The sequence below is a fragment of the Stegostoma tigrinum genome, chromosome 34 (genome assembly GCF_030684315.1).
Source record: "Stegostoma tigrinum isolate sSteTig4 chromosome 34, sSteTig4.hap1, whole genome shotgun sequence".
NCBI lineage: Eukaryota > Metazoa > Chordata > Chondrichthyes > Orectolobiformes > Stegostomatidae > Stegostoma > Stegostoma tigrinum.
This window is the reverse complement of record NC_081387.1, coordinates 19,787,118-19,814,562: the sequence shown is the minus strand read 5'-3', so window position 1 is coordinate 19,814,562 and position 27,445 is coordinate 19,787,118. Positions and strand designations below refer to the sequence as shown.

Sequence of the window (27,445 nt, the reverse complement as noted above, 5' to 3'; positions counted from 1 at the left end):
GATAAAATTTGAATTAAGTTAATAAACCTGGAATTAAAAGCATGCTGTTAACACATCTGGTTCACTATGCCCTTCAGAAAAGGAAAATCTATCTTGCTTATCTTGGTCTTACTTGAATCCCCGTATACGATTCCAGAGCCATAACAGGTTGACACTCGTATACCCTCTGTGATCATCCCTCATCGCCCTTGAGAAGGGGGTGGTGAGGAGCTTTCTGAAGCTGCTGTAGTCCATGCAGTGTTGATGCATGCACAGTGGTGTTAGGGAGGAAGTTCCAGGATTTTAACAGTAAAAGAACATTAATTTTAATCCCAAGTCAGAATGGTGTACGGCTTGGAGGGAAACTTGCAGATGGTGGTGTTGAAGTGTATTTGTTGCCCATGTCCTTCTTGCGGGATAGAGGTCACGAGTTTGGAAGATGTCATCAAAGAAACATTGGTGATTTGCTGCAATGCATCTTATATCTGGTACACACTACAGTCACTGATGAAGGGAGTGAATATTGAAAGGTGTGTTTGGGGTGCCAATCAAGCAGGCTGCTTTGTAATGGATGGTGTTGAGCTTCTTGAGTGTTGGAGCTGTATCATTTAGGCAAGTGTAGAATATTTCATCGTGCCCCAGATTCCACTGTTCTTATCCTTAACCCAACCTCTCTCTAAGCCCAAAAAACAACTTACGTGACAACAAAAACATGCCTATCAGCCCCTCAAGCCTGTTCCCTCATTCAATTAGATCATCCAGGTACATTTGAAAATATGCTGCAAGTCTGTCAGCATCTTGCATGAGGGGACAGAATTAATTCAGATTGGCAACCTTTCATCAGAACTGGGAAAAGTTAGAAATGTGATAGATTTTAAGCAAGGGGGATGGGATTGGAAAAGGAACAAAAAGAAAAGTCTGTGTCCACCCAAGAAGACAGGTCTGTTGAATTGAGATTATGATGATCTGTATATCAACTCCAAACTTTTTTTTAATTCTTCTAATTGCCTTAACTGTTTTTCTGTGTTATCGTAGCTTCGTCTTGGTTCTTGATAAAATTGCCCTCTGTTCTTTTCCAGTGGAGAATTATCAAAAGAGGAGCACAATATGTCTCATTGGTCGCATTTATTGGGAAAAGAAAGGTTTTAACACATTCTTGTTAAATGAGTCCTTCAAGGACATAGAGATGACAGTTTGTGAAAAGTTGTTCCAGTCCTTAATTCTTCTTGGCAATATTGTATACAATCGGAGCTATATCATTGTGTTGTTGGTGTGCATTGAGTATCCACAATATTCCACAACCTTCCAATACAGACAGAAGACCTTTATTCGTTGTCCGTTTATATATATAATACACAAACACAGAAGCGCACAGTTACCACTAGTAATGTCTGATGTTCAACATTTTGATTCTCTACACTTCTTAATGGGTTGCACATTTCTAGATATTGGATTTTTATTCAGATACCCAAAAAAAATGAAATCAGGTTTTGAAGCAAACTGTTCCAGTGCCTGGGTGCAGTAAACACAGGAAAATACTCTCTTATTCACACACCCATTAAAGAACACACCTGATTTTTGCATTCATGAGCATAAATTAAGAGACATTAAATTGAACAAAAAGCATTGGTTGTTTCAATTATGGGTGTGTTTTACTCAGAGCTCAAATGTCCAATCTCCACTGCATTCAGATAATCCAACTTGGTTTGGAACAGGAAGAAGTGCCTCAGCATTTAGGGAGCAGCAAAAGAAAACGGGGTCAAAAGAATTGAAACTTTGCACCTAACCAGTACCTCTCTGGACTTTGGATGTGGGGAGGGCGGGTAAGAACAGGGAGCGGCATAGTGGAGGTGAGGTACAAGAGTAGCGAAGACTTCACTGAATGGCAGAGCAGACTCAAAATGGCTGCCTCCTGGTCCTATGGCGCTGTATGCAAAGTGCTTTGAGACCATCTGCGGTCGCCCCCTTTTGTAGCCCCCTTTCGGCAAGTGAAAAGCGATAAATAAATCTTATTGAAGAAACCCTACAGTAAATAATGGGGGCTGGTTTCTTCTTTCACACTTATACCCTCCTTCCCCTTCAGAGGGGCATTTCCTTTTTGGTTTTCCAAAGGTAACCAAACTGAATTGTAAAACAATCAAGTTAATCATCAGCAAACAAGATGGTTACATCCAATGTTCCACAAAAAGGCAAGCCAATAACAAGTGCAGAGGAGGCAGTTCAGGAGTTGTGCCCTCGTGGTCCTGGTTTACAAGGTCATGCAGTTTGGAAATTCTAATTCAAGAAATCTCACAAGGCTCTGCAGGAAAAGGGGAAAAATAATTACTACGATGTCAAAACTATAAGCATGTGGAATGAAACTCATTTTCAGTGCTATCCTTGTCTTAGTCTTAATATTAATCTTAGTCTTAATATTAGACCTTCCTCTCACCCCCATCCTCTTGTTTTGAAGGTTTTGACCTCACTGTTTTGTGGGCAATGACACACCAACAGCTCTGTGGATTGGGCACATAATGTACCGCTGACAGTTTCAGAATCCCACTGGCTTGATCCTGTCTTTAGCTGATGTCTGTGCATTGGATTTAATGTATTCTGATCTTGTAACACACCAAATACTGCCTCCTGATGGATGTGCACAGTAGCTCAATGGCTTTTCCTGTCTCAAAGTCACAAAAGTTGAGACTTAATGTCCCATTCCCGAGACGTGATGAATAAACCTGGCTGCTAGCTCCAACTACTGCACTATCAAAGGTTGTTGTCGTCTTGGCACAATGTTAAACTGAACCTCCATATTGTCCCCTCAGATGCATGTAAAAGAACTCATAATTTGCCCATTGTGAAGAACAGATGCTGAGTTTTCCTTTGTGTCCAGACAAATATTTATCCCTTGAACAACATTGCTGGAGCCGATTATCTGGTCATTATTAATTGTGTATCTAATATTGACTTTCACTTTACCTATATTGCAATAGTGCCTTTACTTAAAACATTTTATAGCCAATGAAGCACTTAAGAAATAGTGGTAGGTGTAAGCCACTTGGCTCCTTACACCTCCTTCGCCATCCAATAAGGTGATGGTTAATCTGATTGCAGCTGACACTCCACTTTTCAGCCTGCTTCCCTCCAGGGTTTCCTTGCTGAATTTGTTGATGACTTCTTTAAAAAAATTGTTCACAGGAAGTGTGCATTGCTGGCAAGGCTAGCATTTATTGTCCATCCCTAATTGTCCGGAGAGCACGAGTTGACATTTGTGAACCAGATGGCTTTTTCTGACAATCAACAATGGTTTCATAATCATCATTAGACTCTTAATTCCAGATTTGTTCAGAATTCAGATTCCTCCGTCTGCCATGGGAGGACTTGAACCTGTGTCCTCCGATCACTACCTGCGTGTCTGAATTATTAGTCTGGTGATAATAGCACAAGGTCATCACCTCCACTGCTCATTAGGGAAAGAGGATTGCAAAGATGAATGACCCCCAAGAGAAAAAATTACTTCACATCTCGGTCTTAAATGGGATACACTTGTTTTGCAAAGATGAATGACCCCCAAGAGAAAAAATTACTTCACATCTCGGTCTTAAATGGGATACACTTGTTTTGTAACTCCTCCCCCTCTAGTGCTCAATTTTGGCATGAGAGGAAACATTCACCATCTGTCCTGTCAAGAATCCCATCTTTATTCAGTAAGGTCACCCTCTGAACCCCAGTAATTATCAGCAAAAATCTGTTCAACCTCATTTTTATAAGTTGATGTCCCCAAGTCAGGAATCACCATAGCAAAGCTTCTCTGACCTGTCTCCAGTGCAGATATGTCCCCCTATCAGTAAGGAGACCATAACCATACACAGTTTTCTGTACACAGTCTGGCCTCACCAATGCACCATACAGTTACTTAAAAACTTACCTTTTATATTTCATCTCCCTTTCAATGAAGATTAATATTTCATTTGCCTTCCTAATTATTTGCTATGCTTTCATGCGAATGTTTTGTCCTTGCACATAAAGTACATTGTTGTTCATTCTCTGATTGATGCACTGCCTCCCTATTCTTTCAGCCAAAGCAGACATGTTAATGTCCATTTAACCTTTTTTTAGAGCCAAGCTTAACCTATCTATATCCTTTTTGCAGACTCTTTGCATTGTCCTGACAACTTTCTTTTGTACCTTTGTCAACAAATTTGTCAACTACAGTCAGTCTCTTCATCTCAATCATTATGGATTGTAAATGGCTGAGATTCTAGCAGTGATCTCTGTGGCAGATCACTTAAAAACCCATTTATCCTGATTCTCTGATCAGCCAATCTTTGATCCATGCTGATATTCTACCTCCAAAACTATGAGCTGTTGGCTTGTGTTGGCACCTTTTTATATGGAAATTTTTCAAATACCTTTTGGCAATCCAAATGTGTTAGATCAGTTGATTTTCCCTCCTCTACCTGGCTTGCTACATCGTAAGAACTGCTAAATCTGTCAAACTTTGGGATAACCTGAGGCAGTGAAAGTTCTTTCTTTCATCAACTCACACCATTTTAAGACCATAAGACATAGGAGTGGAATTAAGGCAATTTGGCCCATCAAGTCCACTCCACCATTTAAGTCATGGCTGATGGGCATTTCAGCTCCACTTCCCTGCACTCTCCCCGTAGCCCTTGATTCCTTGTGAGATAAAGAATTTGTCGATCTCTGTCTTGAAGGCATCTAACGTCCTGGCCTCCACTGCACTCCGTGGCAATGAATTCCACAAGCCCACCACTCTCTGTCTGAAGAAATGTCATCTCATTTCAGTTTTAAATTTACCCCTTCTAATTTTAAGGCTGTGCCCACGGGTCCTAGTCTCCCTGCCTAACGGAAACAACTTCCGAGCGTCCACCCCTTCTAAGCCATACATGATCTTGTAAGTTTCTATTAGATCTCCCCTCAACCTTCTAAAATCTAATGAATACAATCCCAGGATCCTTAGCCAATCATCATACGTTAAACCTACCATTCCAGGGATCATCTGTGTGAATCTCCGCTGGACACACTCCAGGGTTAGTATGTCCTTCCTGAGGTGTGAGACCCAAAATTGGACACAGTATTCTAAATGGGGCCTAACGAGAGCTTGATAAAGGCTCAGAAGCACATCGCTGCTTTTATATTTCAACCCTCTTGAGATAAACGACAACATTACATTCGCTTTCTTAATCACGGACTCTACCTGCAAGTTAACCTTTAGAGAAACCTGGACCAACACTCCCAGATCCCTTTGTACTTCTGCTTTATGAATTTTCTCACCATTTAGAAAATAGTCCATGCCTGTATTCTTTTTTCCCAAAGTGCAAAACCTCACATTTACTCACATTGAATTTCATCAGCCATTTCCTGGACCACTCTCCTAAACTGTCTAAATCTTTCTGCAGCTTCCCCACCTCTTCAGTACTACCTACCTGTCCACCTATCTTCGTATCATTGGCAAACTTCACCAGAATGCCCCAAGTCCCTTCATCCAGATCATTAATATATAAGGTGAACAGCTGTGGCCCCAACACTGAACCCTGCGGGACATCACTCGTCACCGGTTGCCATTTCGGAAAAGAGCCTTTTATCCCAACTCTCTGCCTTCTGTCAGACAGCCAATCCTCAAGCCAAGCCAGTAGCTCACCTCAAACACCATGGGCCCTCACCTTGCTCAGCAGCCTTGTGTGAGGCACTGTATCAAAGGCCTTTTGGAAGTCTAGATAGATAACTATTGGGTTTCCCTGGTCTAACATACTTGTTACCTCTTCAAAGAATTCTAACAGATTTGTCAGACACGACCTCTCCTTGCTAAATCCATGCTGACTTGTTCTAATCTGACCCTGCACTTGCAGGAATTTAGAAATCTCATCCTTGACAATGGATTCAAGAATTTTACCAACTACCGAGGTTAGGCTAATCGGCTATAATTTTCTGTCTTTTGCCTTGATCCTTCCTTAAGCAAGGGGGTGACAACAGCAATTTTCCAATTATCTGGGACTTTCCCTGACTCCAGTGACTTTTGAAAGATCACAACCAAAGCCTCTGCTATTTCCTCAGCCACCTCCCTCAGAACTCTGGGACATAGCCCATCGGGTCCAGGAGATTTATCAATTTTTAGACCTTTCAGCTTTTCTAGCACTTTCTCTTTTGTAATGCCTACCATACTCAACTCTGCCCCTTGACTCTCCCTAATTGTTGGCATAATACTCACGTCTTCCACTGTGAAGACTGACGCAAAGTACTTATTAAGTTCTTCAGCTATTTCCTTATCTCCCATCACTAGCCTTCCAGCATCAATTTGGAGCGGCCCAATGTCTACTTTTGCCTCTCATTTGTTTCTTATGCATTGAAAGAAGCTTTCACTATCATTTCTAATATTACTAGCTAGCCTACCTTCATATTTGATCCTCTCCTTCCTTATTGCTCTCTTTGTTATCCTCTGTTTGTTTTTGTAGCCTTCCCAATCTTCTGATTTCCCAGTGCTCTTAGCTGCTTTATAGGCTGTCTCTTTTTCTTTGATATATTTCCTGACTTCCTTTGTCAGTTCAGTTTATTTAGTTATTTTATTTTATTTAGTTATTTAATTAATTAATTGATTGAGTAATTTGTTTAATTTTCTAACACAACCAACATCTTTAGGACATAAAGCAAAAGAGGGTTTGAAGAGGAAATGCCCCTAGTTACTGACCTTGGGCCTGTTCCAGAACAAGAATGGCAGTTAGGTTCAAGCAATTGGCACGGTGTTCAAACTTCAGGCGGGAAAAATCACTTAAGGTTGGAGATCTTCCTGTATTGAGAGAGAAGAGGAAAGTCGAGTAGATAGGGGAGTGTGGCAGGGTGGGGGTTTGGGGGGGTGCGGGAGAGGTTTTAATTGCATAGTCCATGTTTATTGATAGTTTGGCAACAATCAATGGCTACAACACGATGGTTGACAACCCTGGTACAAATTGCATGTTGGAATTCTATAAACCAGTGTGCTATCACCTTTATAACTGGCAGGAATGGTGACTTGTGGCAAGATCAGTCTGTCTGCACCAGGAGGCCCGGTTCAAATCCCACCCCTGTCTTTCCAAACAGATTGATTGGAATTTTTTTTTCCATCATCCTTTACATTGCCTTCAGATTGATTATACAATTGCTGTGGTTGGTGCAGCAATAATGTCCCAATCTCTGCTCCAGAAAGCCTCCTTCAGAGGTGTGTCATAACATGTCTTAGATTGATTTGAAACTGACTATTACTAGCAGGACCCACTAGTGCCAGAAGCCCTGGATTTTTCTTACACCCTTATGCCCCACAAGTATAGATGTGCAGAAGAAAGCTGTTCCATCCATTGTGTCTGTACCACCTCATGACAGAGCTGTCCAATAAATCTTGCATCTCTTCTTTCCTCTACACATGTTTCCCCTTTAAATGTTTATCCATATCCCTACATAAAATTGTGACTAAATGAATCCATACTGAGTGCAGAGAGGCATGCTCGGAGCAGCACTAACATGAGATTTCAACCTTGTGAAGTTACAACACAACTGCTTGTATGGTAAGTACTGGAAACAGCATCTGTTAGCAGAGCTAACCAATCTCAATCAATGGATTTAAAGCTCTGCTGTTCTTCAGCATCCAGTCTTGTTAATAACACTTTGGTAGGAGTAACCGGAATGCAAAGTACTGGGCTAATGGTAAGATTCTTGGTAGTGTAGATGAGCGGAGAGATCTCGGTGTCCATGTACACAGATCCTTGAAAGTTGCCACCCAGGTTGACAGGGCTGTTAAGAAGGCATACAGTCTTTTAGCTTTTATTAATAGAGGGATCGAGTTCCGAAACCATGAGGTTATGGTGAAGCTGTACAAAACTCTGGTGTGGCCGCACTTGGAGTATTCTGTGCAGTCCTGGTCACCGCATTATAAGAAGGATGTGGAAGCTTTGGAAAGTTTGCAGAGGAGATTTACTAGGATGTTGCCTGGTATGGAGGGAAGGTCTTACGCGGAAAGGCTGAGGGACTTGAGGCTGTTTTTGTTAGAGAGAAGAAGGTTGAGAGGTGACTTAATTGAGACATATAAAATAATCAGAGGGTTAGATAGGGTGGAGAGGGAGAGCCTTTTTCCTAGGATGGTGACGGTGAGCATGAGGGGGCATAGCTTTAAATTGAGGGGTGAAAGATATAGGACAGATGTCTGAGGTGGTTTCTTTACTCAGAGTAGTAAGAGTATGGAATGCTTTGCCTGCAACAGTAGTAGATTCACCAACTTTAAGTACATTTAAATTGCCATTGGACAAGCATATGGACGTACATGGAATAGTGTAGGTTAGATGGGCTACAGATTGGTATGGCAGGTCAGCACAACATCGAGGGCTGAAGGGCCTGTACTCTGCTGTAATGTTCTATGTTCTATCATAATGGATACACAATAATAGGAGGAGGAACCACAACAAATATGTCATCATCAATGTTAGTGAAGCCCAGGATGCTGCATTTGCACCTGGCACCAAATGAATGTGCCATGTCCATGAGCCATCTCTGCCTCCTCTCAAAGTCTGCAATATCAGAAATGCCATTATTCATCCAATTTGACTCACTCCCATGTGATATCAGAAAATGACTGAAGACACTGTATACTGCATAGGTTAGACCATGACAAAATCCCAATAATAGTACTGAAGACTCGTGTGAGGTAATGGTTCTGAAAGGGTTAATGTAGCAGACTGCACTAAGTTCCATGTAATCGGATGATTTTAGGTGGGAATAAGGAGTATAGCTCAAGATTTCAATGATGGGACAAGACATCATTCCTAGCTTCAGGTTGTCTTATTTACTATGTCTAATTAGCCATCATTATGTGCTATCATGCAATAAACTGCAGTTTATGGTTGAGACTAGAGGCTATTCTTGTTTAGATTCACTGACAGCTCTATCGTTGTTCACACAACAGGCCCTTAGACCCAGTACAAAAAGGAGCAAAGTTAAATGGTATTGTTTTGCTCGACAGCATGGTGATTAGCAACAGATAAGGTCGCTTAAATACTTCAAGGTAACCAGGGGTAAAAGATCTATTCAGTCTAAGAAACTAAGTTTTCAAAAGGCTCCCGAGTTTACCACTTTAAAGATAGTAAAATGTGAGGCTGGATGAACACAGCAGGCCAAGCAGCATCTCAGGAGCACAAAAGCTGACGTTTCGGGCCTAGACCCTTCATCAGAGAGGGGGCTGGGGAGAGGGAACTGGAATAAATAGGGAGAGAGGGGGAGGCGGACTCTCCATCTTCGGTCCGCCTCCCCCTCTCTCCCTATTTATTCCAGTTCCCTCTCCCCATCCCCCTCTCTGATGAAGGGTCTAGGCCCGAAACGTCAGCTTTTGTGCTCCTGAGATGCTGCTTGGCCTGCTGTGTTCATCCAGCCTCACTTTATTATCTTGGAATTCTCCAGCATCTGCAGTTCCCATTATCTCTGATACCACTTTAAAGATAGTACTGCTTTTAGAATATGCAGTCAGTTACCACCAGCAAGTGCTTGAACAGACGAGCTTCCTGCATAAGGTGGCAATGAATGGCAAAATGATTCTTTACCCAACTGAGCGATGTTTGGTTATGCGATGAATGATCATAATAGATTATTGTTGGAGAGTTTGGATTCTACATTGAAAGAAACATGTTCAGCTTTAAAATGAAATTAAAATTCTGTCCTTGTGTTTGTAAAGAAGGGGAAGCCTTGGTTTTTCATTTCATTTTAGATTTATTTTGTGAGTGGTAACATGCTGTGTAGAGTTTACTTTTAGTTCATTTAAATGGGGTCTTTGACACCTTGTGGTGAAAATTTGGTGCATTAGAGAAAAAGAGCTGGTGTTGCGTAGCAGCAGGAGTCCAGTAACACAGGAAGCCAGAACAACCCAGAAGATAGCAGGCAGCGCCCAGTTTTAGCAGAGAAGAGCTCCCTAATAGCAGAGGTGCTGTTATGACCAGTCACCAACTAGGCTGAGCTGAAAAGAAGCCCTGACTGGCATATAAGTCAAACTCCAGAAACAGGCGGCTGTTGGAGTATGAGAGAGGAAGATATCTACAAAGCTGATGCACGCATGAGTTTAAGGAACATGTTTTTAAATAGTAAGTGAACTGATCTACCAATTTGTTTACGGGTCTCAGAGAGAGACATTAACTGGTGAAGATAGCATTTACTGAATACACAGAACCTCTTAGCAAAGGAATCGATTATGGTTATGCCAGCTGAACATGAGTTATGGAGACAGGGTGACCTTTCACTCAGGTTTACATATGAGTTGTTGGAATAACAGGGTTAACTCCTTTTTGATATTTATAATGAAGCTATTTCAAATTGTTGACAGCAATGATAGTGGGCACCGAGTAGGGACGCTTGGTGATGGACACCTGCTCTGTCCCGAAGGGGTTGCCTTTGTCAGACAGGTCATGTGAAGTCAGACAGACAAAGGATTCCTCAGCCAAGCTGTGGATGTGAATGTAAAATGCTGCACCTCCCAGGTTAGTGTTAAATTTTCTTCATTTTTGTAAAGACTTGATAGAATAAAGAATTTCTACTTCAAGCATCCATCTGCTTAAATCTCAGTAACAAAGAGACTTCAATTATTTATGCTTTTTTAGTCATTAAAACGTTAGCAATTTCAGTTGTGAAATTTATCAATTGACCCACCCCCTCATCTTCTCAGTAGTTGCAGATATCCAGCACCCTCTGGCTGAAGAAATACTTGCAGATTTCCGCCCTAAAGGGACTAGCTGTAAAGTTAATGTGACACTCATTTGCTCTAAACTCTCCACAACAGAGGAAACGATTTCCGTGTACTTTGCCACTTCAATTAGATCATCTATTCATCTCTTATCCTAGTGAAATGCATACCTAATCTTTGAAGCCAACCATTTAATACTAAAAGAACTAAATGAGGGGGAAATTGTAAGATGGAAAAAGACTCTGCATTTCATTTATCCCTGTGTTTGACATTGCATGTGCCTGCGGCGTGGTTCCTACCATAAAGCATCAGCCTTCGGAAATGCTCTGATCCTTTATCTTGTGATTCCAAAAGCACAATGTAGTCATCATCCTCCTTCACAAAGATCTCCGTCTTCAGATAAGGCCGGCCTCAAGTAAGGAGACAAATTGAAAAGATGTGTAAGAATCAAACCAGTACATCTGTGGTTTTGACTAGCGTAGAGGCTCTTTCATTGATCTTGCCTGAAACGACTGCCCTGCGCATTCCCACAGAGGGAAAGGATACACCCACTGGCCCACCCAGTCCTAGAAGGGTTTAAGACAGTGTTTGACTGACTGTACCACTGATTTAAAAAAATAATGTCAGTGTCTATTGTTTGGAGCTCAGTTAGCTGGGATTCTTTGCCATTTTCACGATTTGCCAGCACAAGTTTTCAAACTCATTGTCCTATCCAGTCCTGAAGGAGGTAAGGAAGTTTCTGATCCACTCACCTGTCCACCTGCAGATAGTAAAAAGAGAATGGCTGACCTACTGCACCATCAATTCTCAGTAGAGGGAAAAGGCAAGATCTTCCCAGTGTCTAATGTGTTAAAGCCATTAAACATTCACTGGAGGTGGTCATTGCTTGCATGACACTTTTGCATGAATCCCGTTTGCAGCTCCTGACCCTAAGTTTGATCATTCCTCCCCCCTCTCCTTGCTACATATGGATATAGACTGCTTCTGACCTGAACTTAGAATCATTGCAGTGTAGTAATGCTTTTACCATGACTAACCTACACACTGTTTGAAACTAGGGGTCTATTTTTCTTTTGAAGCATAGCCAATCCACCTAACCTGCACATCTTTGAAAGGAAACCAAAGCACCCAGAGGGACCCATGCAGACAAGGGGATATCATGCGAGGTCCACACACAAACTCCACAAATCACCCAAGGCTGGGATCAAACACAGGTCCCTGGTCTGTGAGGCAGCACTGCAAACCACTGAGCTGTCCCAGACATCTGTCGGCTAGTGAATAGTACTGAACACTCAATGAACTTCCCTAGTTGCCGGCTTTGCAACAGAAGGTAGGTTATTAATGAAGCTGCTGAAGACATTGGGCCTAGGACATGATCCTGAGAAGTTCCTGTGGTTCTGGCCTGGAGCTGAAATAATTGTCCTTCAATAATGACCACCACTGACTTTAATCATCCTGTGTGCATTATGCATGAGAGATTATGCAAGATAGTTTTACCTTATGGGGAGTATAAAATGTTAGAAGTGTCTACTGGTGGAATGTGAGTGAGTGATGGGATGTTGCTATTATGGAGAGGAGTTGGGAAATGCTTATTCACATAAAGGATGATCAATTTTAGAAACACTCAAAATAAAGTTAGTTAAATTAGACAGCACCCTCTAAGTAAACCCACAACCCCTTATACCTAGAGAAGCAAAGGCAGTAGATATATGAAAATAATACCACCTGCAGGTTCCCCTCTAAATCACACACTGTTCTAACTTAGAAATGTATCGCCATTCCTTCTCTGAGCCAAAATCCTGAAACTTTTTTTCCTAACAGTACTGTAAATTTCTCTGTATCTCAAGGACTGCAGTGGTTCAAAGAAGTAGTTCAGAACACCTCCTCCAGGCCAATAGGGATGGGAAATAAATGCTGGTCTAGCCAGCAATGCCCACATGTTATTGAACATTTTTTAATGAACCTTACTTTGGTAGTATATAGGTTCGTACAAAGACAAGTATTGAGGAATTTGGAGCCTTGACCACAATCAATGGTGGAACAGATTCAAGGGACGGAAAGCTTCTTTTTGTCCTTGTGTAGAACATTCCCATGTAGTTAATAGAGTAACGTAGCATTAATATTGAGAACTATGCATGAACAAAGCATTTGCCTGTATGAAACGATGTTCTGCCTTTGGCAATGTGTCTGCAGTATATTTTTTATTCACTCACAAGACATGGGCATTGCTGGCTGGACAGCATTTATTGCCTGTCCCTTGTTGCTCTTGAGCAAGTGGTGGCGAGCTGCTTTATTGAACCTTAGTTAGCACAATCCGTAGATTAACCTGCAACACACAGGATTTTGACCCAGCGACATACTCCCAGGTCAGGATGGTGAGTAATTTGGATGGGAACTTGCAGGTGGTGTTGTTCCCATATAACTGCTGCCCTTGTCCTGCTAGGTGGAAATGGTCATGAGTTTGGAAGGTGCTGCCTGAGGATCTTTGGTGAGTTTCTGCAGTGCATCTTGCAGACAGTACACACTGCTGCTACTGATTGTCAGTGGTGGAGGGATTGAATGTTTGTGGATGTAGTGCCAATCAATTGGGCTGCTTTGTCCTTGATGCCATCGAGTGTCTAGAGTGTTGTTGGGGCTGCGCTCATTGAAGCAAATGGGGAGTATTCCATCACGCTCCTGACTTGTACTTTGTTGATGGTGGAGAGGCTTTGGTGAGTCAGGAGATGAGTTACTTGCCATAGTATTCCTAACCTCTGAGCTGCTGTTGTCGGCTACTGTGTTTATATGGCGAGTCCAGTTGAGTTTCTGGTCAATGGTAGCCTCAAAGATGTTGATTGTGGGGAAATTCACTGAAAGTAATACTGTTGAATATCAAGGGGCAGTGATGAGATTGACTCTTATTCGAGGTGGTCATTACCTGGCATTTGTATGGCACAAATGTTACTCTATGAACAGGGGGATTTGAGCTCTGAAGATATTGCTGGAGTTGCCTATGTTGTGTACTTACCTTCCAGGATCATCTCCTGTGTCTTGTTGTTGATGTGGTAGATCCACTGTCGAGACAAACACTTCATTGATCTATGGAGCAACATCAAAACATCATATTCTGGGTTATGCCGTTATCTCACTCTCCTCATCTATTGACAACACTGAGGATTCACTCTCTCCCCTCTACCAAAGACAATAAACACCCTCTGGCCTCATCTGAATATCCTGACCACTATCTGTTCCCATTCTTGAATTATTCAAGGCCAAGTTAGTTTTTTTTATATACATATGGGAGACAGACAAGAAGGTGGAACTGAGATCACAGCCAGATCAGTCATTATCACATTGAATGTGGGAAGAGGCTCAAGACCCAAATGGCCCAATGCATGTTTTCAGTCCCGTGTCCTACGTTCCTTCATGATCACTCTCTCTTTCTATCCTCCTCTGCTGAAGACACTTTTCATTCTCTCTGCCCTGAAAATACTGTTTATTCTCTCTACCCTTGGTGGAGATTAATCTAATTCATTGATACAGGAGGAGAGAATAATTAGTGTTGTAGTATCATTCTCCCTACTACATACAAACAAGCAACAAGAGTAGATTCCTCCATTCAATAAGATCATGTTTGATCTGATTTTAACCTCAATTCTACATTTCTGCCGATCCCAGGTAATCAATAATCTATTTAGCTGTGCCTTAAAAATATTTAAAAGGCTCTGCACCACGACCTTTTGAGAGAGGGAATTTCAAAGACTCTTAACCCTCTGAGATTTTATTTCCCCCTTCATCTCTGTCTTAAATGGATGAATTCTTGTTGTTAAACCATGACCCTAGTTCTGGATACTCACAGGAGGAAACATCCTTTCTATATCTACCTGGTCAAGTCCCCTCAGGATCTTGTAGGTTTCAGTTAAGTCACCTCTGACTGTTCTAAACTCAGACGATACTGGCCTGGTCTGTCTGTCCTTTCTTCATAATGCTATCTGCCCATCCCAGTTATTATTCTAATACTCCTGAACTACTTCCAATGCATTAGCATCCTTCTCCTAAGTATGGTGACCAGTACCATATACAGTTCTCCAGATGCTGTCTCACAAATATCCTGTATAACTGAAACATAACTCTTCTACTCTACATTCAGTTCCCCTCGGAATAAAAGTTATACATTACATGCATCTTGTTCAAAAATTAAGTAACAACACTGAGTATAAATCTCTTGGAGTACATTATACAACAGTACACTCGGTATAACCAGTCCATTCTTGATAATGTATGAAGCTGACAAATAAGAGTGTAGGAAATATACAAGGAGTATAGCAATAGAGCGGCAGGATGGCTCAGTGGTTACCACGGCTTGCCCCACAGTGCCTGGGAGTTCAATTCCACCCTTGGGCAACTATGAGGTAGTTTCTTTACTCAGAGAGTAGTAAGGGAATGGTTCGCTTTGCCTGCAACGGTAGTAGACTCGCCAACTTTAGGTACATTTAAGTCGTCATTGGATAAGCATTTGGACGTACATGGACTAGTGTAGGTTAGATGGGCTTGAGATCGGTATGACAGGTCGGCACAACATCGAGGGCCGAAGGGCCTGTCCTGTGCTGTAATGTTCTATGTTCTATGTTCTATCTGTGTGGCGTTTGCACACTCTCCCCGTGTATGTGTGTGGATTTCCTCTGGTTTTCTCCCACAGTCCAAAGATGTGCAGGTGAGGTGGATTGGCCATGCTAAATTGACCATAATGTCAAGGGATGAGTAGACTAGGTGCATTAGCCGTGGAAGATGTGAGTTTCTGGGGCATGGAGGGGGGGGGGGTGGATATGGGTGGAATGCTCTTCAGAAGGTCAGTTTGGCCCAGATGGGCCAAATGGCCTGTTTCCACACTAGGGATTCTGAGTAGGCAATTCATTCCTTCCAGTGTGCATCATCACTAAATAAGGTCATAGCTGATCTGACTTTGACCTTAACTCCATGTTTCTGCTTATCACGCAAAACCCTGGTTTCCCTTCTCAAACAGGAATCTGTACCAACCTTGAAGCTATTGAATCTTACCAATCTCAATACTTTCTGAATGATCCAGACTCCTCGACTGGGTGAGAGAATTCAAAAGACTTTTTCCTCACCTTTGTCTTGAATAAACACCCTTATCCTGAAGCTATTCCTTCTGCTTCTGAAATATCGTCTCGAGGTCTCCAGAATCTTCTATCTTTGAATGAGATCACTTCTCATTCTTCCAAACTCCCAGGAGTATAGGCTCACCCTGTTTAAACTTTCTTCATGAGTGAAAACCCCTACATCCATAGAACCAGCCCAATGAGCCTTCTCTGAAATATTCCCAATGCAACTGTTTGTTTCCCTTACTGCTTAAGAGACCAGAACTATACACAGCACTCAAGGTCCAGACTCAACAAAGCCACTTGCCATTGTAGCAAGATTTCCGACAATATCTTTACGCTTAATTCCCCTTAGAACAAAGACCAACATTCCATTTGCCATAAGGACCTTCCTCAATAAAGATAGGTGAAAGTAATGTCTTTACAGCTGTTCGTTAGTCCATTTGTAAACTATCTCAAAACATATGGATAGAGTTCAGTGGAACTTGAAACGCAGAAAAGATCAAGCTCAAGGAAAATTGATTAGTTTTTTGGTAAACATGCAGATCTAGCTCCTGGAATTCTTGAAAAGAAATCATCAACTTTGGGAAATAGGGAAAGATTTTTTTTCAAGAATACAGTTGTTTGATAACATTATGGGTTGTTTCAGCTTCTGTAGGAGAATTTGTCACAAGTGTCAAAACGTGAGCAGAGTTTTTGGAGTAGGTTGTTGGATGTGGATTCGCCCAAACGTGCCTAATTGAGATGAAGGCTGGAAATGATTTTCTTTTCACAGCATTCTAGTTACAGAACATCACTTCACCAGGTACAAGCCTAGCAGTGAGAAATACAGCTAATGTCACTCCATGCCCAGTTGAACAGTGAGGTACGCACTGGCTGAGACGGATCTCTCCTCGGAGGAGGAGCTTCTGCTGGTCCTCCATGGGTGTGAGCTGGAAAACGTTGCTGTCCATGGGCCTGAACTTGATCAGTGAGGCATCCGAGTCCGCTGCCATCATAATGAAGTACCATTTGCCAGAGTACTGTAGAAGGAAAAGGAAAAACAACAATAACTCTATCAAGGAAAGTCTTTGGTATTTGTAGGAAAATTTGTCTCCACGACAAACATGTAGCTCGTTTAGCCCAGTAGGTTCCTCTTGCTATCAATGCCTCATATGATCCTCATCCTATCTATTACTTTCTCCCTGGTATATACATCTAGGTTGCCCCTAGATGAATGCAGCACTATTTATCTCAGTTATTCCTTGTGCTAGAGAGTTTCACATTCTCACCACTCTCTTGGTGAAGATAATTCTCCTGAATTCCCCATTGGGTTTATTCATCCTGCCTTATCTTTATGGCTCTTTCATTCTGGTCACTCCCTACTCCTGTGCCTCATTAAAGCCACCTTCATAAAGTTAAAGCACTCTTCTCAGATTAACCCCAGCCTTCTGTGTTCTGGAGAAAAATGTGTTGCCTTGTTTATCCTTTCCTGATGAATAAAACCCCTCCATTTCGTGGTATTCGACTAAATCTTGTATGCAGTTTTTCGATGTCTGTGACTGATCAGGGAGTCAAGGCCTTTAAAAGAAGAAGGTGGGAACAGATTTTAGATAAATATGATATGTTACTAAAGTCTGAGATAGCTACTGCAACAACAACAAGAAAAAATCATCAGGTAGAAACACAGAAATGTCATAAAAATATAGGATTGGCATATTCATGAGAAACAAGTGATTATAAAACTTTGGGGTGAAAGAGATATTCCTATGTCCTAATTTACTCCAGCAAATAATCGTCACCAAATATCTGTTCCTCTACCAATGAACTATTTACCTATTTGATTAATTACAGTCAATAGGTCATTCCTAGATATTGCTATGAGAAGATAAGAGTGTAGTGTTCTCATGGTGCCATGTCAGCATCACTACCTCTGGGACAGGAGTTCTGGGTTCACGTTCCACCTGCTCCAGAGATGTGTCATAACTCTGAACAGGTTGATAAGAAATAGAGACATTATAAAAAGTTGGAGAGATGCACTCCAAAACCTTATGAATAGGTCGACGAAGCAGTTGAATGCAGAATGTTTCAACTGTGCATTGTTGTTGCTACTTTTGGAGTGAACCGCTGAAAGCAGTAGTCCCCATACAGCAGTTGAGATGATGTGTGAGGTGAATTGTTTGTATGAAAATCCAGACAATTACCCAGCTGTGTCATATCCACATGCTGAAACAGTACCAGAGCCTGAAGGAGGATGCACAGGCAAAGGTCTGCCAAGCAGTAAAGGACAGTGGAAGGTAAAATGGATAAGGAAGATAAAGCCAGAAAAGGCATACACAGTTCTCAAAATGACACTAATACTGTTTGGTTAGTGAACACTGAACTATCAGGCTGCCATATTTAGATGCAGAACAGCAAGGAGACCAAACAAGGTTGTTCACAGTCTGTTGGGACAACCTGGGGTGCGCAACATTAGCTTTACTCAATGTAGATGTAAAGAGTCCCATAAAACAGCCTCCCTATTGTATTAATCCCAAGAATCATGTCCAGGTCAATGTACCTTTTCCAATAGGTTGTTGGAAAACCACCTGGTTAAACCTAGTCAGTGTGTTTGGAGTTTCCTAGAACTGCTAGTGTCCAAAACTGATGGTTCAACCAGGTTCTGTGTAGACTATAGAAGGTTAATCCAGTGAGAAGACCAAACCTCTACCCAATCTCCTATCTGGAGGACAGTATTGACAGAGTTGGAAAGCCACTTTTTTAACTAAAATGGATCTGCTGAAGGGATAATGGCAGGTTTCCTAAACACCCTGAGTTCTAGAAATATTGGCACATATCACGATAAACAGACTTCCAATGCTGAGTTATACTACTTGGACTAAAAAAAATTGTTCTGACCATATTCCAGATACTTGTGAACCAAGTAGTAGTAGGTGTTCCTTATTCTATAGTATACCTTGATATCATACTGACACAGTGACTTAGCGGGTAACCACACAGAACAATTGGAAGCTTTCTTGAAAGATTACAATCAGTTGATTTAATGGTGAACCTTGCCAAAAGCAAGTGTACAAAAACATGGATAATTTCAGGCAACAATGGAATTCCTTGCCCTTAAAACCAAATGGGAAACCATGAACCAAATTTCAGTACTATATCTATGCCATTGACAGACTTGTTCCAGAAGAAAACTGAGCCGGTATGTTCAGGGGAATGTCAAGGACTTTTTGAGAAATTGAAAACCAGCTGCTGATGCTAGCTTCCCCAAATGTCACTAAGTCCTTCAAGATAGGTATTGATGCTAGTGACCCGGAGGGGAAAATGGTTAGCTGTAGTCTTATTTTAGAAAGATAGATCAAGCATAGAAGTGTAGTGGGATACTTTTGCAAACGTTTTAACCAAAAGAGATACTTAACTGTGTAAAATTAGCTATTAAACCCTTTGAATATTTATGTACACCATGGGTCAGGGAGATGCTAGTATTATAATTGCCAAACAGTTTTTAAAAAAAATGAATGCCAGATTATTTCAATGAAGTTTGCTATTACAGCCCCATCATTTAAAGATTAGCCATATTATATAGTAAAATAACTTGCTTGCTGAAGCTTTATTCAGAATTTACGACTTTAAGATATAGGAGCAGAATTAGGCCATTCAGTTCATCGATTCTATACCACCATTCGTGGCTGATATGTTTCTCAACACCATTCTCCTGCCTTATCACTGTTACCTTTGATTCCCTTTGATTCAAGAATAGCTATCTCTGGTTTAAATACGCTCAATGACTGGCCTCTGCAACCTTCTATGGCAATCAGTTCCATAGATTCAGCTCTCTCTGGCTGAAGAAATACCTCCTAATCTCAGTTCTGAACAGTTGAAGCTGTGCCCTCAGGTTCTAGTCTCTCCTACTAGTGGAAACATCATCTCCACGTCCACTCTATCCACACTTCTCTGTATTCTAAAAGTTTCAATGAGTCCTGTCCTCATCTTTATAAACTCTGTCGAGTACAAACCCAGAGTTCTCAATTGCTCCTAATATGACATGACCTTTGTCTCTGGGATCATTCTTGTAAATCTCCTCTGGACACCCCTCCAAGGCCAGCATATCCTTCCTTAGATAAGGGGCCTAAAAGTGCTCACAATATTTAAAACGCAGTCTGACCAGAGTCTTATACAATCTTGGTAGTACATCTCTGCTGCTGTATTCTAGCTGTCTTGAAATGAATGCTGACATTACATTTGTTTTCCAAATTGCCAACTGAACCTACATCGTAACCTGGGAACATCCTGAACTAGGACTCATAAGTCCTTTCGTGATTCAGATTTCTGAACTTTTCTGCATTTAGAAAATAGTCCAAGCCTCTATTCTTCCTCCCAAAGTGCGTAACCTCACACTTTGCCACATTGTATTCCATCTGTCACTTCTTTACCTGTTCTCCTAAAATATACAGGTTCTTCAGCAGTTTCCTGACCCCCTCAACATTACCTGTCCTCCACCTGTCTTTGTGTCATCTGCAAACTTAGCAACAACACCCTCAGTTCCTCCGGCCAGTTTGCTGATGTATAACATCAAGAGTTGCTTTTCCAAAACTGACCCCTGCAGCACTCCACTAATCACTGCCTGTCACTCATACTCTCTGCCTTCTGCCAGTCAACCAATCCTCTAACCAGGTCACGATCTAACATGCCCCAATACCATGGGCTCTTGACATTTTTTGCAGCACGTTATCCTCTCGAAATCCAAATAGATCATGCCCACTGGCAGTCCTTGGTCCAACTTGCTTGTTACCTTCTCAAAGAATCCTAACAGATTTGTCAGGCACGGCCTCCCCTTGACAAAGCCATGCTGACTCGGCCCTATTTTACCAAGCACTTCTAAGTACTCCACAATCTCATTCTTAATAACAAGACTCTTAAACCTTACCAATAACTGAGGTCAGGCTAACCGGCCTGTAGTTTCCCATTTTCTGTCTCACTGCCTTCTTAAACTGGGTTGTTAAGTGAACCATTTCCAAGTCCTTTCGGACCCTTCTTGTCTCCAGTGATTCTCAAATGATCACCACCAATGCCTGTACGATCTTAACATGGTTTTGAATTACCTGAATACCAAGGTGGAAAAAAAAAGATGCAACGCAGCACCTTGTAAATGGAGTCACAGGTAGGCAGGATGGTGAAGAAAGCTTTCAGCATGCTTGCTTTCATTGGTCAGAGCACTGGGTATAGGCGTTGGATGACTTGATGCAGCAGTAAGGCCACATTTGGAGTACTGAGTGCAGTTCTGGTTACTGTACTATAGAAAACACATTATTAAACTAGAAAGAGTGCAGAAAGGATTTACTAGGACGCTACCTGGAGTGGAAGGTTTGAGTTATAAAGAGAGGTTGGATAGGCATGGACTTTTTTTCCCCTGAAGTGTAGGAGACTGAATGTAGGGCGTTGTAGAGGTCCACAGAATCATGTATGCCCCAGCTAAGATAGATAGCAGACAGCTTTTCCCCATGGTGAGGGCATAGGTTTAAGGTGAGAGTGGAGAGATACAAAAGGGGATGCAACTTTTTCACGCAGGGTGGTGTCTGGAATGAGCTGCCAGAGGTAATGCTGGAGGCAAGTACAATTTTGTCATTTAAGAACCGTTTAGATGGGTACACAGATGGGATAGGTATTGAGAGATATAGATCAAACACAAGCAAATGAGACTAGTTTAAATTGTGAAAACTGAGCAACATGGGCAAGTTGGGCCAAAGGGCCTGGTTTCCATGCTGTAGACCTCTCTGAGTCTATTAATTAGACCAATGAGTGAATGCTTATATGTGTGTTCCTTATGTTTTATCTTCCCTTATGTTTTGACACCCTACAAATGAAACATCTAAGCTACATTTTCTTTCTCTCAAGGGTGAAAATATGAAGAAGAGATGTGATCCAAATACTTTTAAAAAGAATTCTGAGGATTCATATAATTATGTCTTTTAAATTGTTAAACTAAAGATGCTTTGCTAAGGAAAGGCACTGGGTACAGTAGCAACAATGTTGCATCTGCAAGGGATAGGGCGCTATGATGGTATCATGCGGGTCTGGAGAACTTCCACAGAGATGACCCAGGGACCTGCTTATGAGCCGGATCAATGTTTTTGAATGTAATCAGAATTTCAGAGACCCACGTGCGAAGTAACCAATCAATGTTCCCTCTCTCAGATCTTTGGAAATTCTCTTAGCAAAAGTAAAAGAGCTGATAATTCATTGAAAGTCATCTTTACCACTTGGGGAGAGTTCCTGAAGCGAATTTTCTTGGAACCTACCTCATTGTCTGAAGCAAAGGGAATTCAGCCCTCTAAAACTGTTTCAGGAAGACATTCTAGAGCCAGCAACAAAAATAAAGTGCTGGAGAAGCTCAGCACGTCTGGCATCATCTAAAAAACAGAGTTAACATTTCGGGTCTGGTGACCCTTCCTCAGAACTGTTCCAAATCTGAAATGTTAACTCTTGCCTTATTCTTCACAGATGCTTCCAGACCTGCTGAGCTTCTCCAGCAACTTTGTTTTTGTTCCCGATTTACAGCATCCGCAGTTCTTTCATTTTTTGACCCTAGAGCCAGCACCTTGAGTGTGTGCAGAAGAACTTCGGAATCAGAACACCATTCCGGACATTCCATGACACATTCTTTTTATATTTGTTGTTGGGATGAGGGCATCATTGTTTTGGTCACCCCAATTGCCCAGAGGGCAGTTAAGAGCCAACCACATTGCTGTGGGTCTGAAGTCAGATGTAGGCCAGACCAGATAAGGATGGTAGTTTCCTTCCCTCAAGGACATTAGTGAACCAGATGAGTTTCCACCCCCTCCCCCGACAATGGATTCATGGTCATCATCATTAGACTGTTAATTCCAGATTTTCAATGAATTCCAGTACCACCATCTGCCATGGCAGGATTCAAACCCAGGTTCCCAGAACGTTCCCTGGGTCTCCGGATTAGCTGTCCAGTGGCAATACTGTCAGGCTGTCATTTCACCATTACTTCAACACTGGCTAGAGTTTGTATTTTTTTTGTTTTTCCTTAAACCGGTGTCTGTGTGGTAGCTTTTCTTAAAAATGCAGATATACTAATTTGCATAATCCAAACTGTTGGCCAATAATATTTGTATCTTTTGCTTCTGGTTATTTGTTGTTTACTAAATAAGTGTGGCTGACCTGCTTCTCCTACTGAAGCTGACATCGTCTAATACCTATACAACGGTCCATGACATTAAAAACGAAAGTGTTTTGGCTGATGGAGGAGTGGGAATAGAAAGTGAAACATGCATCCCTGGTTGTGGCAATAAGTAGGTGTGTAGATACATTAGTCCTTTAGGGGGTGACGACAAGTTTAGAAGACAGATGCAAAAAAAAGGAACCTCTGCCGTAGGCCTTGGCGGTAGACCTTGCAAAAATCCTGCAGCCAATGAAGATGAACTCTATTTGAGACAACAAAATGTGAGGCTGGATGAACACAGCAGGCCAAGCAGCATCTCAGGAGCATCTTCATCAGATGAAGGGTCTAGGCCCGAAACGTCAGCTTTTGTGCTCCTGAGATGCTGCTGGGCCTGCTGTGTTCATCCAGCCTCACATTTTGTTGTCTTGGATTCTCCAGCATCTGCAGTTCCCATTATCTATGAAATCTATTTGAGTACTTTTTACTCCTTCCTGCCTCAACAGCGCCATACTGTGGCGAGAGGGCATTTTTACACTGTATCTTCCAAGGTGACAATAAACAATTCATTCATTAAACTACGACAATAAAGTAAATCATTGTGACCTTATATATATCAGCGATTAGGCACCCAGTGTGACAAATTCTGGACACTCCTGGATGAATGCAGCTCCAACAACACTGAAGAATATCAACACTAACCAAGATAAAACAGCCTACATGATTGGCACCATATCCACAAATATTCACCCCCACCATAACCAAAACACAATAACAGGAGTGTGTAGCATCTACAAGATGCGCTGCAAAAATTTACCAAGGCTCCTTGGGCAGCACCTTCTAAACCGATGATAACTGCCACGATCTACAAAGACAAGGGCAGCAAATGTGTGAGAAGGTCACTCACCATCCTGACATGGGAGTCTATGAATTGTTCCCTGTGACACTGGATCGAAATCATGAACTCCATCCCAAACAGCAGTGTGGGCATCCCTGCGCCAAGCACACAGCAGCAGTTCAGGAAGGCAGTTCACCAGCCCCCTTCTCAAGGGCAACTAGTGACAGGCAATAACCCACCCAGCCAGTGAAGTGGAAATACCATCAATGACTGAATAAAGCTGCCAAAATGGCACCGGAGATGAAATTGTGTGGAAGGAGTGGCAAAATGGGATGAGAGCAGAGAGAGATACTGAGAGGTTTAAAAGCAAAAGAACAAAGCGTTCTTCATAGCAGAAGTAACAAGAAACTGTTTCCAGTGGTAAAAAGACTGGTAACTAAAGGATACAGATTTAAGCTCAATAAAAGGGGAAACTACTTAGTGCAATGGTTTGTAGACTCACCTTGCACAGTTCTAGAAGCAGATCCAATAACAGGCAAAGAGAATTTGGGACAACACTCAAAATACAGTAATTGGCAGAGATTTGGAAAAATAGCAGGTGGGTGAGGCTAGATGGGCAGATATTTCTTTGAGAACCGAAAGAACTGCAGATGCTGTAAATCAGGAACAAAAGCAGAAGTTGCTGGAAAAGCTCAGCAGGTCTGGCAGCACCTGTGAAGAGAAAATCAGAGTTAACGTTTCGGGTCCGGTGACCCTTCCTCAGAACGCATTTTTTTTTTAGCAAATACTTCGTCAAACTCTAGGACTGACAGTGAATTTAATGTCTGTGGCCAAGAAGAAAGATTAGAACGGAAATCCCATCAGAGAGAGAAGCATAACTTCAAGGTGGGTATGCCCAGAAGAGATGCGGCAGTGAGTTAAATACTAAATACAAACTGAAAGAACTGCGGATGCTGTAAATCAGGAACAAAAACAGGAGTTGCTGGAAAAGCTCTGAAAATCAGAGTTAATGGTTCGGGTCCAGTGACCCTTCCTCAGAACTGAGGAACTATCACCAGACCTGAATTGTTAACTCTTGATTTTCTCTTCACAGATGCTGCCAGACCTACTGAGCTATTCCAGATATTTCTTTGAGCTGCGCAGCCACAATCAGATAAGTTGTTTTTATTATTCAGGTAATCATCTGAACACCTTTATTAAATTCCAGTCTGTAACTCACCCCCGGGTTGACATTATTCTATATATAAACCATCCGAACTGCTCGATTAAATTCCAGTCTGTAACTCACTCCCAGGTATCCATTATTCTATATATAAACCATCTGAACCCCTCGATTAGATTCCAATCTGTAACTCACCCCCAGGTAGACATTATTCTATATATAAACCATTATGAACCTCTCGATTAAACTCCAGTCTGTAACTCACCCCCAGGTATCCTTTATTCTATATATAAACCATCTGAACCCCTCGATTAGATTCTAGTCTGTAACTCACACCCAGGTATCCATTATTCTATATATAAACCATTATGAACCTCTCGATTAAACTCCAGTCTGTAACTCACCCCCAGGTATCCATTATTCTATATATAAACCATCTGACCCCCTCGATTAGATTCCAGTCTGTAACTCGCTCCCAGGTATCCATTGTTCTATATATAAACCATCCGAACCCCTCGAATAGATTCCAGTCTGTAACTCACTCCCAGGTATCCATTATTCTATATATAAAACATCTGAACCCCTCCATTAGATTCCAGTCTGTAACTCACTCCCAGGTATCCATTATTCTATATATAAACCATCTGAACCCCTCGATTAGATTCCAGTCTGTAACTCACCCCCAGGTATCCATTATTCTATATATAAACCATCCGAACCCCTCGATTACATTCCAGTCTGTAACTCACCCCCAGGTATCCATTATTCTATATATAAACCATCCGAACCCCTCCATTAGATTCCAGTCTGTAACTCACCCCTAGGTATCCATTATTCTATATATAAAACATCTGAACCCCTCCATTAGATTCCAGTCTGTAACTCACCCCCAGGTATCCATTATTCTATATATAAACCATCTGAACCCCTCGAATAGATTCCAGTCTGTAACTCACTCCCAGGTATCCATTATTCTATATATAAACCATCTGAACCCCTCGAATAGATTCCAGTCTGTAACTCACTCCCAGGTATCCATTATTCTATATATAAACCATCCGAACCCCTCGATTAGATTCCAGTCTGTAACTCACCCCCAGGTATCCATTATTCTATATATAAACCATCTGAACCCCTCCATTAGATTCCAGTCTGTAACTCACTCCCAGGTATCCATTATTCTATATATAAACCATCCGAACCCCTCGAATAGATTCCAGTCTGTAACTCACTCCCAGGTATCCATTATTCTATATATAAACCATCCGAACCCCTCGATTAGATTCCAGTCTGTAACTCACTCCCAGGTATCCATTATTCTATATATAAACCATCCGAACCCCTCAATAAGATTCCAGTCTGTAACTCACTCCCAGGTATCCATTATTCTACACATAAACCACCCGAACCCCTCGATTAGATTCCAGTCTGTAACTCACTCCCAGGTATCCATTATTCTATATATAAACCATCCGAACCCCTCAATTAGATTCCAGTCTGTAACTCACTCCCAGGTATCCATTATTCTACACATAAACCATCTGAACCCCTCGATTAGATTCCAGTCTGTAACTCACCCCCAGGTATCCATTATTCTATATATAAACCATCCGAACCCCTCGAATAGATTCCAGTCTGTAACTCACCCCCAGGTATCCATTATTCTATATATAAACCATCCGAACCCCTCGAATAGATTCCAGTCTGTAACTCACTCCCAGGTATCCATTATTCTATATATAAAACATCCGAACCCCTCCATTAGATTCCAGTCTGTAACTCACGCCCGGGGATATTGGACATAAAAAAAAGTTCTGGATCACTGGCTCTTTAGTTATCAAATGTCCATCTGACAAACCATCTGTGACCTTACTTTGCTCAATGATAAAAGGGCATGTTTTCAACTGTTGATAGCAGCTCTCCCTCTATTTATAAGTGACTTATTGGATCGCTTTCCCTAATCAGCAGCTTAGAACTACAGGTCTCGCCACACTGTTGAGGACTTTGGAAGGCCATGCTGAGCTGATCATTGTCTACACCAGGACCTCCTTGTTTCAATCATGGTCAGTAACTGAATGGTATAACTCGGAAAACTGCTGCTGGAATCCAAGTTCTGTATTCCAGGTACAATAGAGAAAAAAAATAACGCAAAGAATTGAATGCAACTTCCTCCGGCCCTGCAGACAAGAAAAGTCTATCCTGCATTTATATATCGCCTGTCACGACCTGAGAACATGCCGGAACGCTGCACAATCACTGTGTGCAGTATTTCAGGAAAGAAACACGAGCAGTCAATCTGTTTACGGTGAGGGCTGCAAACCGCAGCCTGGTTCTTCTGACGGTACAGCACATCCTCGGTACCCGCCTGGAACGTGCGTCTTGATTTCTCGTTGTATCCTCTCTTGAGTGGGACCCCTCTGACTCAGAGATGACAGTCTCACCGTCACCAGTGGAGGACAGCATCAGCATGTGGACAAACTCCGGGGAAGAGAATCGCGAACCGGATGGCTCTTTT

General features: G+C 41.9%; 1 protein-coding gene across 1 annotated transcript in view; it reads right to left on the bottom strand.

Moving 5' to 3' along the window:
- Positions 1-1,089: 1,089 nt before the first annotated feature.
- LOC125446475 (apolipoprotein M-like) overlaps positions 1,090-27,445 on the bottom strand; it is a 29,860-nt gene continuing 3,504 nt past the window's right edge. Inside the window, exons 2-6 of the mRNA XM_048520084.2 lie at positions 16,642-16,790; positions 13,677-13,747; positions 10,969-11,079; positions 6,668-6,766; positions 1,090-2,278 (exon numbers count right to left, since the gene is read on the bottom strand). Coding sequence (XP_048376041.1) covers positions 2,259-2,278; positions 6,668-6,766; positions 10,969-11,079; positions 13,677-13,747; positions 16,642-16,790 — 450 coding nt within the window. The 3' untranslated portion in view covers positions 1,090-2,258. The remainder of the gene's footprint in view (positions 2,279-6,667; positions 6,767-10,968; positions 11,080-13,676; positions 13,748-16,641; positions 16,791-27,445) is intronic.